General features: G+C 32.8%; 1 protein-coding gene across 1 annotated transcript in view; it reads left to right on the top strand.

Annotated features, from left to right (window-relative positions):
• The window catches only part of ZNF280D (zinc finger protein 280D), a gene marked incomplete at its 3' end in the record, with an annotated part of 85268 nt that overhangs the window by 58151 nt on the left and 11853 nt on the right, over positions 1 to 15264 (top strand). Inside the window, exon 18 of the mRNA XM_084241120.1 lies at positions 8736 to 8781. Within this exon, the coding sequence (XP_084097246.1) occupies positions 8736 to 8781 (46 nt within the window). The remainder of the gene's footprint in view (positions 1 to 8735; positions 8782 to 15264) is intronic.

Below are 15264 nucleotides of genomic sequence, written 5' to 3'. Positions count from 1 at the left end.
ATTTGATACCCAGTTCTACATGAAACACTCTCAGACCCTTAAAGGAACAATGTGTTTTAGTGGCTGAAGAACACAGGCTCTGATATTGAGAAAATTAAATGAGCTGCTGTATGTATGTATGTAGTATTTACAAAATGGCACATAGGAAGCACTATGCAGGTGTTATCATTGCTACTGTTGTATTACTACTCTTAAGTGATTTTTTTTTCTACTTACATTTTATTCAGATAGAATTACTCTAATCTCCAGCTTTATTTTCATTATCCTTCCCATGCCATTTGCACATATCATTTTTGTTAGCTTTCTTAAACTTGCATCTTTAGTTATACTTGTCTGGCATACCATTAGATTTTTGATTTGTGAAACTCACTAAACTTGCATTTTTTTTTTATAAATTTTTTTTAAAGATTTATTTATTTATTTATACAAGCACTGGGTACAGTCAGAAGCGCGGGAGGGTGAGAGAATTCACCAGAGCCAGAGCAGGGAGCAGAGCAGGCAGAAGGACCGAAGTACACTGCTGAGGGGAGCAGCGGGCGGCAGGAGAGGTCTGTGCGCCATGTGGGACCTTCCTCCGGTGGCCTGGGAGCAGCTGGGGATCGAACCAGTGCTGCAGAGGCTGCGGGCAGCTTCGTAACCCAGCGCTCAACCGCTGCGCCACCGGAGAGGCCCTAAACTTACATTTTTTAGATACTGTCTGTGAATGATCCCAGGTTCATTTTAGCCACAGCTACCTTTATAAACCATATGCTGTTTCCCCCAAATTATACTGCCTTGTGTTGGTCACACTGTGTTTTATCTTACATTTTTGGCCTATCTTTTGATTTTGAGATCCTTCGGCAGCCTGGTCTAGGAGCTCACTCTCATCTAGAAACTTGGAGAGACTGCTGTGCATCTCCTTTTTTATATCATTTGTTGAAACGTAGTACCTTACTGTTTTAATACTGCAATATATGGTGTTTTGAAAGCAATATAACATTGAAATAAGCAGTTCTAAGTTTAAATCCTAGTTTTATAGCTAACCAGCTTATATCTAACCAATTTATATCTAACCAATTAACCTGGCTGAGCATCAACTCAGAGAAAGGTCTATAATAATTCTTTGCAGGGTAACTGTATGAAATAGAGGTAACATGAAAATGAATTAGTTATTAATTTTTTTAAGATTTATTTATTTATTTATACAAGCACTGGGTACAGTCAGAAGTGCAGGAGGGTGAGAGAATTCACCAGAGCCAGAGTGGGGAGCAGAACAGGCAGACTGAGGAAGTACACTGCTGAGGGGAGGGGTGGGCGCAGCAGGAGAGGTCTGCGCGCCATGTGGGACCCTCGCTGGCGGCCGGGGATCAAACCGGTGCTGCAGAGGCTGCGGGCAGCTTCGCAGCCTAGCGCTCAACCACTGCGCCACGGGGAGGCCCTAGTTATTAATATAGATAATTTAGTTAAATAAAGCTATCTAGTAGTGATGGTCTTATAAAAAGTTGTCAGTAAAAAATATCAGTAGTATTGGTTGCTGATAATACTGCTATATTACTGCTTTTCCAATTGTTATTGCTATTAACTACTGTTACTATTATTATAATACTACTGATAACAGGAGACTCTGGGAACTACTTATCAGTAGAATCTTAATACTTTTAGTAGCACTCTATCTGCACTGTGGTTATTTGTGATTTTGGCTTATTCATAGGTATTACGGTATATTCCTCCAAACTGCTGGTTGGATGGCATTTTATTGCAATGCTTCAATTGCATCGCATTTTCTAATATCAGCACTGAGTGTAGTTCTGCCTTTTTCTTTATAAAGACTACAAAACACACCCAGGTTGCAAACTAGAATGAATCCTCTCTGTTTATCTCCCTTAATTATATTTTCCCTTTCCTCTGTCTTCTCTATTTGAATAGATTAACTTAGATGTTTTAGATTATGTAAGGTTCATTTTCTTGACAAAAGTTAAGAATACAAAGATATTTGCCTCCAGCATATCTTCAAAGTATAAGAATCCATAGTAAACCCATAGTAACTTAAGCTTGGAAATACAGGCTCCTTAACCAGTTTTATATTTTATTGATTGACTCAAACATCCTAAGAACCGCAATTACTTTCATTGAAACTAAATTCCTCTTTCATATTTCAGAATAGTTATAAGACATACTGAATTTTATGCTTAGCTCTACTAGAAATTACATTGCTCTGTCATAATATAAATAACTATTCCATATATTTGTGGGCACTGAACATGGATTCCTTACTCTCTGTGTGTAAGACTATCAAGTGCTGGAAATTGAGACATGAATAAAAATGATATGCTTTATGTCACCAGGGTAATTACAGAATAAGGCAGTCAGAAATGTATCCACCGAATCCACATCTTCCCAGGGCCACAGAATCAAATGATTTTATCATCACTTAAACCTAACACCATGTATATATTACATTATGTGACTTTGATGAAATTTTGTACCAGAAGAGAATCTGGACTTGTTCCAAAGAGAAAATTCTATTTTGTACCACTCTCAACTAAACCAATAAGTCATTATGGTTATGCTTCATAAATGCAGCAGCTATCCTTTAGAAGCAGAATGGCAACTGTTTTTTGTAAGTTTTATACTTAAAACTATTATTTCTGCTTAAAAAATGTTTGTCTTCATCGAATCTATGACCATTGAAGAATATGTAAAAAATCACTCCATTGTTTTTGTGAGATTCTGCATTTGAAGGAATTATTGGCTCTGGTCATGAAGTTAAAAAGTCTTAAGTATTCAAAATGGCCATACTATTTTCTTCTCATATATTTTATCTATCACACACAAAACAACAAACTGAGCTCACTATGAAATCTTCTTTTCTTCTCTAAACTTGTTTTATCGTGTTTCTTTCTCTAAACCTGTGACATTTAACTGGCATTACAGATACTGGGAAATCACCCTTAGATTTTTCTCTCCTACCAGACATTAATATATGAAACTAAATCTTTAGCAACTTTTAAAAGCTTTTCTTTTTCAAAGTAGATGTAATATATTTGCCCCTGGTTTGTAATTGCAACCCAGTAGATAGGAACTATGGTGGTTTTTAATCTCTGTTTTTTGATAACCGGTAAGCAGACAACAATGGGAGACCCTAATAAATGGAAAAAATAATGGAATTTTCATGTAGTCTTTCTTTTAGGGCAAACTATACCAACTTATACCAGTGATTCTGAGGTTACTACCATTTTTGCAGTCTACTGGTCCTGAGGGTATTTGCTATATGGATTATAAATTAAATATCTAGAGCTTAATTTAATATTACCAGCAACAATAAGGAAAAAATAGAGCCCTAGTCTGGCATTGACATCTTCTGTCTCTTTTAATTGCCTTGTTTTTTACTTCACTTTTTTATACATAAATACTTTGTCTCTCTTGATTCCTTGTCTACATCTTTTACTTAGTTTTTTCATCCATCTAGAATAATTTTTTTGTTCTCTTATCTTTCCTAACTGTAGATGACAAAATCATACCCAGCTGTTTAGAAATGGGTACATCATATCTAGATCACTACTAGAGCAAATATGACAGGTCCATATAGAACTACACCAGCAATAAAAATGTCTACTATATTGTGTTGAGGGTGAGAAGTATGGCAGAAAGTCTTAAGACATTGAAAAGGTTTTAGTAATAAAAAACTATGAAAGCCTGTGAGGCATGCTCAAGGAAATTTTTGGACAGTAAGTTTGATTTCCTGACTCTATGCACGTGTTAATAACAGCTAACATTTATTGAGTACACACAGACACTCTTCTAAACACTCTTCTAAGTGTTTTACATTTTTTAACTCACTCAGTTCTCACAATCTAATGACATATGCACTGTTTTGTCTAAGTTTTATGGATTAGACAGCTGAGGTACATATGTAAATTATTTTCCCAAGATCATATGACTCTTAAGTATATAGCCTCAATTTAAATTATTGCAGTTTGTTTTCAGAGACTAATAAATACTATACTCTTATTTCATTGTTTGTACGTATGGTTCCAAATGCACTTCTGCCTTATTTATTATTGGCCCAGGAACTGGGTGGAACTGAGTTTTAATGTGAAGGAAGTCTGTTTCCAGAAGAGAGTAGGAAGCAACTGACAAAGTTGTAGCTTTGGGACCAAGTCTGGCTGCCCAGTTACAGAGCTATACTTGCTACATAAGCAGCAGAACATTTCAGCAAACAGTGGCATAAGTGGTTTCTTTGATAAGAATAGTTTGGCAATTGTGCTCACATGTTTAAGGGTGGAAGAAAACATCTAGAAGCAGAGAGGTCAATTAAAGTATCACTTTTCCTGGCGTGACTGTAAGGGAGCCTGAGTCATAAGGGAGGCATTGGCTGTGAGGCAGTACCATGGAAATTTGAAGTGGAACCATTACTTTTATCATTGGTTCTGTTGCTTAATAAATATCAACCATTTATTTACCATTTTTAGGCCTCAGAATTTCTTTAAGTTGGGGGTAATTGGATAATGTAACTGCTTGGAACTCGAGGCTATTCTAATATACTGTGATGTTTCTGAACAGTATTGTTGAAAAATAATAAAAGTGGAAGCATCATACTCTGGATGATGATTTGGGGTTTATTTGAATAGTAGTCAAGGTTGAAATTGTAGATTTGAGATATACAAGACTGAGCAGTTCTGTTAAATGTTTCCATGAGAATGTTCTTTAGGCTTTACAAATTCAGTATATTCAAAACAATATTTCCTGCAAAATACACTCCCCACCCCTTTAATTCCCTGTCTTGATTATGGCATTTCCATCCTCTTGCCACTCAAGGCATATATTTGTGGGGGACATATTTCCTCTATTTCTCTACCTTTATCCAGTTGGTGCTCATATTCTATTAGTTTTACCTTGTTTTAAAACCTTCCTAACCCGTTCTCCATTGATAGATAATGCTACTTCTTTCCTTGAGACACTCATTAACTATCTGTCAATGGAACCCCTGACTGGAGCCTGTGCTCTTCTAACAGTTCCCTTCCTTTTTCTAATACACAAATCTGGTCATACTTTCCTGTTAGCCTTACAATAGAGTTCTTAGCATGGAGTGGCCCTTGTTATCTCTTTAGTTGCATCTTTAGCTACTCTCCCTTGTGTCCTACCTTCCTATTATAGTAGACCTTTCAGGGTCTCTTATCATTACCATCTTATTTCATACTTCTTTGCTTTTACTCTGCCTTGAATCCACTTCCCCTGCTTTGTTAATTCCTCCTCTTGCTGCAAGAGCAAGTTCACTGTAGTATATTCACTACTTACTTGCCTCTTTCCTTTTCATAGTGACTCTGTCCTTCGTATAGCCATTGCATCATATAGAGGTCTCTTTTCTAACACTTCACAGTTTTGTAAATAGCTACGATATGTTTCTTGACAGTGAGCTCCTCAAAAGGAAGGACTGTGTTTTATTTTCTTGTTTATTTTTTAAAGATTTTATTTATTTATTTTTGCATGGAAGAGCTAGGATGTAAGACAGAGGTGTGGGGGGTGAAAATTCACCAGAGACAAGAGTGGGGAGCACAGCAGGTAGATTTACTGAAATATACTGCTAAGGGGAGTAGTAGGGGAGACCATAGAGGTCTGCTGTGCCATATGTGGGTTAGCTCTCTGGCCAGGGATAATCAACTCAGGCCATGGAGGTGATAGCGCTGAGACTTAACCCCTAGATCACAAGGGAGGCTTGGATGGACTGTGTTTTAACTTTGGACTTGAACTCTTCACATGGTACCTGATGTATGTGCTACACAGTAAATGTTTAGCTCACCCTTTTCACCCTTTCCAGAACAAATAATCAGAAATGATTATTAGATGTTTTACTATTATTTCTTAATCTGATGACTACTATCTTAAGTTTAATCTTGAATGTCTTCAGAGGAAGATCTTAAGAACTAGTTGACATTACTACTGGCGAGTTGCATGAACTCTTTTTTTTTTTTTTAAAGATTTATTTATTTATTAATACAAGCACTGGGTACAGTCAGAAGTGTGGGAGGGTGAGAGAATTCACCAGAGCCAGAGCGGGGAACAGAACAGGCAGACCGACGAAATACACTGCTGAGGGTAGCAGCAGGCGCGGCAGGAGGGGTCTGCGCACCATGTGGGGCCCTCGCCAGTGGCTGGGGATCAAATCGGCGCTGCAGAGGCTGTGGGCAGCTTCGCAGCCCAGCGCTCAACTGCTGCGCCACCAGGGGAAGCCCAACACAAAGTCTTTTCAGCTTTTTTAGTATGCTTACAAATGTTCTTAAATTGAAGATTACGTTTTTAAAATCAGCATTGAAAAATTTAAATGTTATTGGAAAGAAAGAATGGCCTGGCTAAAGCAAATTTGAACATTTTTTCCCATATAGCTCCTCCCTCGCCTCCATGGTTATAGTATGAATGAAAATCTTAAAAGAACACTGATGTAATTCAACCAAAATACACATTTTATATGTAACCTTGTAATGGTCATGTAACTTACAGAAATACGCAGGTAGGGATATCTGTCTCATTTTAAGCTTCAGAGGAAAAGGATTAACCCTTGGAAATATATCAAAAAGATCTATTTTAGCAGGTGTATATCTATATATATGTATATATGCACACATACACACTGAAGTAAAATTACTATTTGCAAAATTGATCTCTAATTTAATGTTAAAATTGATCACCAGATAATTCTTCTGTAATCTTTACATTAAAACCTTACAGAATGTTTGTTTTAAATGTTGTACTACATTTTTTCTATAAAAAAAAGATTGCAATATTCACAGGTGAAGAGAGTACTTAATGGCAGGTCATTAGCTCAGAACTTTGAGCTTAGCAAATTTCACTGTCTTCTACCATGAATATCTCAAATAATGACTATTTCAGCAGGTATCTTTAATGAATAAGAATTACAGGTAAGAAATTATTTTTTCTTTCCAAAATTATTAGAGATGTAATAGTAGTTGTATTAAAATTTGTTGAAGTTTGCTGTTGTAGTTATAAAAATGAAATATACATTTTAGTGATAAAATTGAAATTTTATATAGTGTGATTTTCTAATTTTTTCTAGATTTATTTTCTAAATATTTTCATTGGTTATTATAGTCATTTCCCTTAAATAGAATACCTGTATGGTTAAAGCCATAAAATAGGATTGAGAAAATGAGCCTCTTAATGTTAATTCTATATTTATTCTTTCCTACCAGTTTATTAACTAGTAAAATGAAATTTCTTAGTGTGTGATCAACTTCCCTTGTAGAGATAGTATGCGAACTCAGTTTCCCTAATTAAAACATCAATAATATTAATTGTGCTTAATAGATTTTGTTTTAATTGCTATATAAAATCAATTTATTAGAATTGCCATAATGTAACAATGGTAGAACGGTATTATATCTTTTATAAGAATGATGACTTTCTTTGATAATATTTTCTACAGTAAGCTGAAAAGAAAATTTCTTTTTTATAAAGCATTGTAAAATATTTTATCAGTTTGGTTCAGTTTGTTGTTTTTTAACTGAGTATAGAATTATTAAATGCTTAGAAATAAAAATAACTTGTAATATACAAATTTGTTCCAAAAATTCATTAATCTAATATTTACTGTTTTTTCAAACTAATTTTCCCTGTTTTCTAACTCCTCTAATGTTATTCTTAAAAAAATTATTTTCCCATATAAACCATTAAAGCATTGAAATCATTCTGTTCACTTCATGTTACTTCATCTTTATGAATATTATTGTCGACATTAACTACTTGTGAAAGTCACAAAGTATTTAACCTCAAAGTGCACTTAGAGACTGGGTAAAGGGGAATGTTTTCCTCCTCTCTATTTCGTTGACTCACCATGAGAGTAGCTTTTGAATAGTTGACATTTCTATCCTACTACATGTCATCATTTTTGTCTGTAATACTTAAATCATGCATAGTTGTTACATTTTAAATGTACTTTTTATAGCTTTTAAGCCTTCATAAATTTGTGATTCACTTAACTCTTTATTAATGGCATTTCAGATCAGGCAGGTACCCTACTTATGCAGATTAAAATTGATTTTAATTTATACTATCAGCAAGTAATAGTCACCAGCAGTTTCTACAACAAAGATTCTTTGGAAAAGTTCACTTTTATGTTAAATTGCTATTTTAAAAGATTTTGTGCATGGCATGTTTTTTTGTTAGTTTTTTTTAGAAACCAAGAAGTAAAAAATTTGTAGGTAATACTGAACTATGCTCATGAAAGTTTAGAGACTATCTACCCTCCAAAATTCTAAATTTATTTCTGTGATTTTACTGTCTTTAGAGTTGAATTAATTGTAATATATATTGACAGGGAATTAATTGAATTTCATATAAGTAAATACATTTTGTTTTCAAGTCCTATAACAGTAAATAATGCTATGATTTATATTTATATTAAAGCATACAGCCAGCTTTTATTGTTAAAGAGTAATTATTTTTAAAACTATTTTACTAATGTGTTATTTTGTTTGTTTTAATTTATACTTCTCATAGAGAATATTTGTTACATACTTTTGTTGTTAGGGAAGGAAAAATATATCTGTATTTATTTAGCACATTTTATGTATGTTTATTCTCATGCATTTTATTTTTCCCTTAAAATATTTACAGAGGTAATATACAATTATAGTATATAATATACATTAATTTACATTAACATTTCAGTTATTTTAAATATGTGAAAACTTTCACTGTAAATGTAAAATAAAACATTCAATACTTATTTTGTTTTCAAGATTAAAAAATGAAGCTCCCAACAAGGAACAAGAACCTGTGTCTGAGGTAACATTTGTTTTATTCATACCTTAAAGTTTTAAACTTTGAAAGTATTGTTGGTATGAATTTTAGAACATTTCAATTCTTTTTTCCCCCATTTCAGCTCAAATAAATCCTGTTAATTGTGTTTTTTTTTTTAATGAGGTAACTTCAGAAGTATATGTTCATGCCTCTTCAGATGTATGTCACCACAGCATACCCATCAACTCACCCATAGTCCTCTACAGCAGTCCATTGGGCCTCCTCCCTCTATTCCTCACTGTCTTCTCCGCCTCAGGTAGCCTCAAATCCAGAGTCAGATTTCTAGAGTTTGTTCTGGTTTAGTTTTATCCGTTCCTTTGTTTTGTTACTGTTTATTCTACATATTTTACATTTTTCTGGGTGAAATCATCTGATATTTGTCTTCCTCCTTCCGACTTACTTTGCTTAGCATAATCCCCTCCAGTTCCATCCATGTTGTTGCAATGGCAAGATTTCATTTTTTTCCTTCTTAAATAGTGGAGTAGCAGTATTCCATTGTGTATAGATACCACATATTAATCCCCTCATCTGTCATTGGGTACTTAGGTTGTTCCCATAACTTGGATATTGTGAATAGTGCTGCATTGGGTATAGGAGAGCACATATCCCTATTGAATGAGATTTTCCATTCTCCACGTAGACACCTAGGAGTAGAATCACTGGATCATATGGTAGATATATTTTTAATATTTTGGGGAAACTCATACTTTAAACATCAGTATATATGCATTAGTAATAATTTTTGGATTGTTAACAAGAAAGAAAAATTGAGATTTTTATCTTTTGTTGTGATCACAGAAATATCAAACCCTAGGTAAAATTGTAAGTTGCTTCTATTTTGACCAAGGTAACAAATTTACTCTTTAAACATCCTGACGTCAGTAAACACCTCCATCATTTGGCACTTTGGAAATTAATCTTTCCAGATGATTAAATTTTCTGGTTCATTTAGACTTTAGAGAATATTTAACTGATTTTTAAAATAGAAGTAATTTTAATGTATAGTAAATATAATTTGGCTAACTTATACCAGCACTGTGAATATAACACACAGGGTTATAGTGTAAATGTTATTTACCTGCTCTAATGAATGAATGTAGAAATAGTTTTGCTCACATACTTGCTTTCTTGATGTCGGTTTTTAAAATATTTACTTAATATTGCTTGTCTCTTTCTAAATACAACAAAATGATACAGATTGATATTTATTTTATGAGTAGCATTTCTGTCTTGTCTAGTGAATTAATGAAATCTAGATAGAAGTAGCAGCCTTTTCCCAAGCAACTTTCATTTATATACCATAGAAGGTTTTCTTTCATTTGAAAGTTATTAAAGCACATTTTTAAATAAGTATAGGATTTTTGTTGTTGTTTATTCTTTAGTTTTGATAGTTTGTGGTTTTCCAGGAATTGGTACATTCTATTGACTATGTTGAATTTATATGTATAGAATTTTTTGTAATATATCCTATCCTTCTAATATCTGGGGTTTTCAATGATAATCCTCTTTCATTTCTGACAGTGATTTTTTTTTCTATTGTTATGTATTTTCTTTTTATATAAGTTATAAGTACATAGCACCATGCTACTGCTTTTTTCTTTAGTGATTTTTAAGAACAAAACTTAAGCTAAAAAAAATTCTACTGACCTTCATTTTTCACCATTAACAGTGTTCTTCATTTCTTCATGTAACTTTCTGTTTATGTCTAGTATCATTACTTTTGCCTAAAGAACTTCCTTTGGTATATGTCATGTTGCAGATTTACTGGTAATTAATTCTTCCTTATTTCATTAAAATCTTTTATTTTTAATTTTTGAAAGCTTCTTTTGAAGCATATAGAATATTAGGTGACGATTTTGTTTGTTTCTTTTAGCAGTTTAAAGAAGTCATTTTATTGTTACTTGGCTTGCATATTTTCTAATGAAATATCTTACTGTAATTCTTACCTTTTCTTCTGTATAAGTATATAATGTATCATTTTCCTTTGATTGTTAATATTTTATCTTTAGTTTTCATTGTTTTGACCATGATTTGTTTAAGGCTGCTTTTATCTATTCATTTAATTTTTTTAAAAATTTTGGCATTTATCCCGATTGATCTTTGCTAAACTCTTCTTTATCTTCTACTTCCAGGGATTCAATTTCACATATGTTGTATCATTTGATGTTAGCCCCTGTCCTTAAATACCCTGTTCTGATTTCCATTTCCAACACACACCCTTTTTTATTCTTTTTATTTTAGTTTCAGTAATTTGTGTCAGGTCTACTGATGACCCCCATCAAATTTATTTTTCATCTGTTGTCATGTGGGTTTTCTTTTTTTTTTCTTCTAGCATTTGTAATGATCCTTATAATTTCTGATTGCTGAAATTTGCATTTTTGTCATAAAAATTCTTGTCCTCCTTTTTTCTAGCAAAGCATTTAACGTATTAGTCCATAGTAATTTAAAATTTTCTGTCTGATAGTTCCAACAGCTGGATCATATGAGTCTGGTTCTGCTGATAGCTTTGTCTCCTGACAGTACATTTTCCCCCTTGATTTTCTCTGTGTTATATAATGTTTAGTTGAACATAAGATACTATATGGCGGACTGAGATAAACAGTACTTATATCTAAAAATGGCATACCTTCCCCTTTGTTTAGGCTACTGGTGTGGTTTGGGTTCACCTAGCAAGGAACTGTCTTGGGTTTTGGCTTTTTTGTTGCTATGGTATCCTCACTATAACTAGGTTCAATACCTCTAGTATTTACTTATGCTTTAGGTGAGTTATATTGGAGATTTTTCTCTCAGTGACCTTGCACCACACTCAGCGTTATACTTTCCCTCTGAAACTGAGCCTCAGTAAATGTCTCTGTTTTTCCACATTTTTGCCTTTCCTCCTTGAGTACTGCTCTCGGTTGTCATTTGATATTTGCTAGCCCAGTGGTGAATGGTGAGAATAGAGTGATATTCTCTGTTGTTCTTATTTAACCTTACTCTTAAGCTCACTTTGTGCTCCTGGATATTAAAAATAGGATTCTTTTCTTCCATCCCCAGCAGACTTGGTCTCTGAGGACATGGTTTATTGCCCTTGTTTCCAAATATGTAAAGGCTTGAACATAAAACTAATTTATGACTCCAAAATTTCATCATCCATTGATTCTTTCCTTATACATTCATACTTCATTAAAATTAATTCTCAAACTCTCTCATTCTTTTGATTGCCCTGTTTCATGTATGTCAACTGAATTCACCCTTTCATACAAAAATCAAATTTCCTAAGTTTATTTTTTATTAAAAGAAAAAACTTTTGCTAAAAATTTAGCAGATCATGAGCAGAGTTAAAGGAAGCCATATTGACTGGAAAGCCACATAGTACAATCTTGGTTCAGGTATTTATTTCAAGAATATATGTGATGTGGATAGTACCTTGAATAAATTCAGGTGTTTAAGTACACATGTGATATGGTGCATAGTCTGTTCATAATCTTTAAGATTTTGAACAGATATATTGTAATGGAATCATTGTTATCATGCCCAAATAATATTTTCCTGCTACCACTTTGTCATTTTAATTTTACATTTCCTCTTTGCAAATTAATACCTGTAAGTGACTAGATGTATTTTGAATTCATATTATACAATCATTCCTAAAACAACCTCTGTTATACTATTACATATATTCTATGCACTGCGACATTGTCTTCTTTTTGTTTCTGTTAACTGTATATATACCATGACTCCTCCCCTCTAGGCTGATAGTTAAATGTAGTTTCCTTGTAACTATGGTATAGGCTAAGAAAGGAGTAGGTACAAATGTCTTTCTTCCTTTTCTTAACTGTTACAGAATACTTGATAATATGTTCAGGAATTGCTGAATGGGAAACAAAAATAAATTGTTTCCTTATCCTCAAGGTGGTCAAGATTTAGTAGGATAATTAGACATAAAAGAATTATAATCCAGTAAAATAACTGCCATTTTTCAAGTGTATTAGGGAGATATATATATAATATATATATATGTTTTTCTCTCTTAGTATTTTTCTTGAAATTCAAATCTCTACATAAATATGCAGAATAGAGGTTACCTGTTACTCGAATAGTGAAATGGCAAATTAGTCTAGTCTCTGTTCCTATAAACTTACACGGGTTATCCATAAAGAATTTTTAAGGTTTGGGGTGATTTTGTTAGGTTGTTGTTGCTGCTTTTTGCTTTGTTTTTTTTTTTTTTTGGACACTTTAGAGTTTCAGCATTTGTAATTTTTTTTATCAAATTAAAAGTTAACAATTTGTTCAGAAATATTTATCATAAAAATAGTGATTCATCTGCTTCATCCCTTTCTGTTCAACTCTTTAGAGGCAGCTATTTTCAACTCTTCTAGCTGTTTGATCTAATATTTATCTTCTTTTTCTAAATAATATAATCATGTTTTATTTTCTTGATTTGTCATTTTTTGACACTATGACAATATGGCAGATGTATACAAGAACGTACAAGCCAATATTTCTTCCAAAAAAATAATTATGCCAAGTTTGTGCATTGCTCAGTTCATAATCATAATTTAGTATAAAAAATGCTACATCTGTGAATTCAAATATGATCATCTTTTTTAGTATTGTAGGAAGGATAAATATTTTGGGGAGCAGAGTAATTCAACAAGCAGATGGAATGAACTTGTTTGTTCTAAAACCAACATTAAGATCACATACAGATAACTAATGGGCACAGAGATTAAGTGTAATCAAGACACTTTGCACACAAATTAAAGATGTTTATCAATTATGAAAATATATAATATCAAATGTCAAAATACATTATGTTGAAGTTGTAAGCATCTTGGTACAAATATATACAATTTTTAATGCATTATCTGTATGAAATAGTATTTTCAACAAAGTAGCAAAATTTAATAAAGCTCTAGTCAAAGATAATGTGTTTATATGTAAAATTGCATGCTTAATAAAATGAGAGTAATTTTGGAAGTGTGTTCAACAAATGTAAAATTTGAGCAAGAAATAAACACTATTATGCCTGAATTTGAAAATAAGTGAAAAAGAAAAATAAATTGATAATGCATATGTCACTGAATGAGATTCTCAATAATTATGGGGAAAGTGCTTATCAAATATATAGTAAGGTTCTAAAAGCCCTAATTTTGTATTTGAAATAGTATATAAAAATTAAATGAAGTGTTAAACTTTGAATTTTTAAACTAGAGAATGTATGATTTATAAAAAGTGCTACTGACTCATCTCTTACATATTGTGATGAGTTAAGTTCTATAGAAATTTTCATGCGTTTTATGTTTAAATTTTCATGCGTTTTCATGTTTAAAGCAACAGATAATATTAATAACTTAGGATATAAAAATAAGCATATGTTTAGGTGTTCAGAATTTTAAAACAGTAGCATCCTGAAAACGTGGTTTAAGTAAGGTGAAATTAATTTAAATTATTTATACTTACCATTTGGTAAAAATAAATTATCAAACATAGCAATTTGCTTATTCAGAAACAAGATAGGAAAAGAATTAGATTTTGAAAATATTATTAATGTTTTGCTACCGTTAAAGTGAGGAAAGTTAAATAATAGATTTTTGTTTTTGAAGAAATAAAATATTTAAACAAACTACTGTTGTGAGTTTAATACACCTACTTTTCAGTTTTTCAATTTTTTTTAACTACTATACTGTTCTGGGGAAAGATGGAAAGATGGCAGAGTAAGAAATATCAGGAACATGTCTTCCCAATGCAAACAACAATTGCACAGGCAGAATTTATCTAATCAAACTGTTTTTGAACTCTAGTATGTTGAACGCTTCCAACTTCTAGAGAAATACTTGGATAGTAAATTGTAATTAATTTTGGTCAATTTAAGCTCTTATTACAGTAGCTGCTAACTATCCTCTCCCACTACGCCACTCCACATTACAGCTAGCTGTGCCTATGTTCCTGGAGCAACTTAAACAAAACTTATAGAAGCCAGAGTTTGCAAAATGGATCTTGTCCTCCATGTATTGGAGATCTGTGCCTTAATCAGAAATCGCTGTTTTTGATCATGGTTACAAAGTAGTTTCCTTCCATTATGTCAAGTCCCTCCCCCTCTAGCTGAAGTGACTTCTGGAGGATTTAAAAGGATAGTGGCCCTCACCCTTCAATTGTTTGCTTTTTCCCCTTTCAGGAGCCAGACATTAAAGACTAGTACATTCAAAAACAACTGCTTATATGGGCAATATTAGAAAATATTATACATGCCCAGGGTAAGACTCAAAAGACCTGAGAAGATCTTAAGTTTACACCTCAGGCTGATCCTGAGAACAGAAGATAGCTTCCAACAATCAGAAAAACAAAAACAATAAAACAGCAAACACTCGGGAAGGGGGAGAATCTGATTTTCAAAAGTTACCACATGATTAATTTCAAATGTCTAATGTTCAGCAAAATATCACAAGGCTTAGAAACAGGCAAGTGTGATCCATTCAAAGGAAA

The sequence above is a fragment of the Talpa europaea genome (genome assembly GCF_964194135.1).
Source record: "Talpa europaea genome assembly, chromosome: 8".
Taxonomy (NCBI): Eukaryota; Metazoa; Chordata; class Mammalia; order Eulipotyphla; family Talpidae; genus Talpa; species Talpa europaea.
This window is presented reverse-complemented; position numbering and strand designations above follow the sequence as displayed.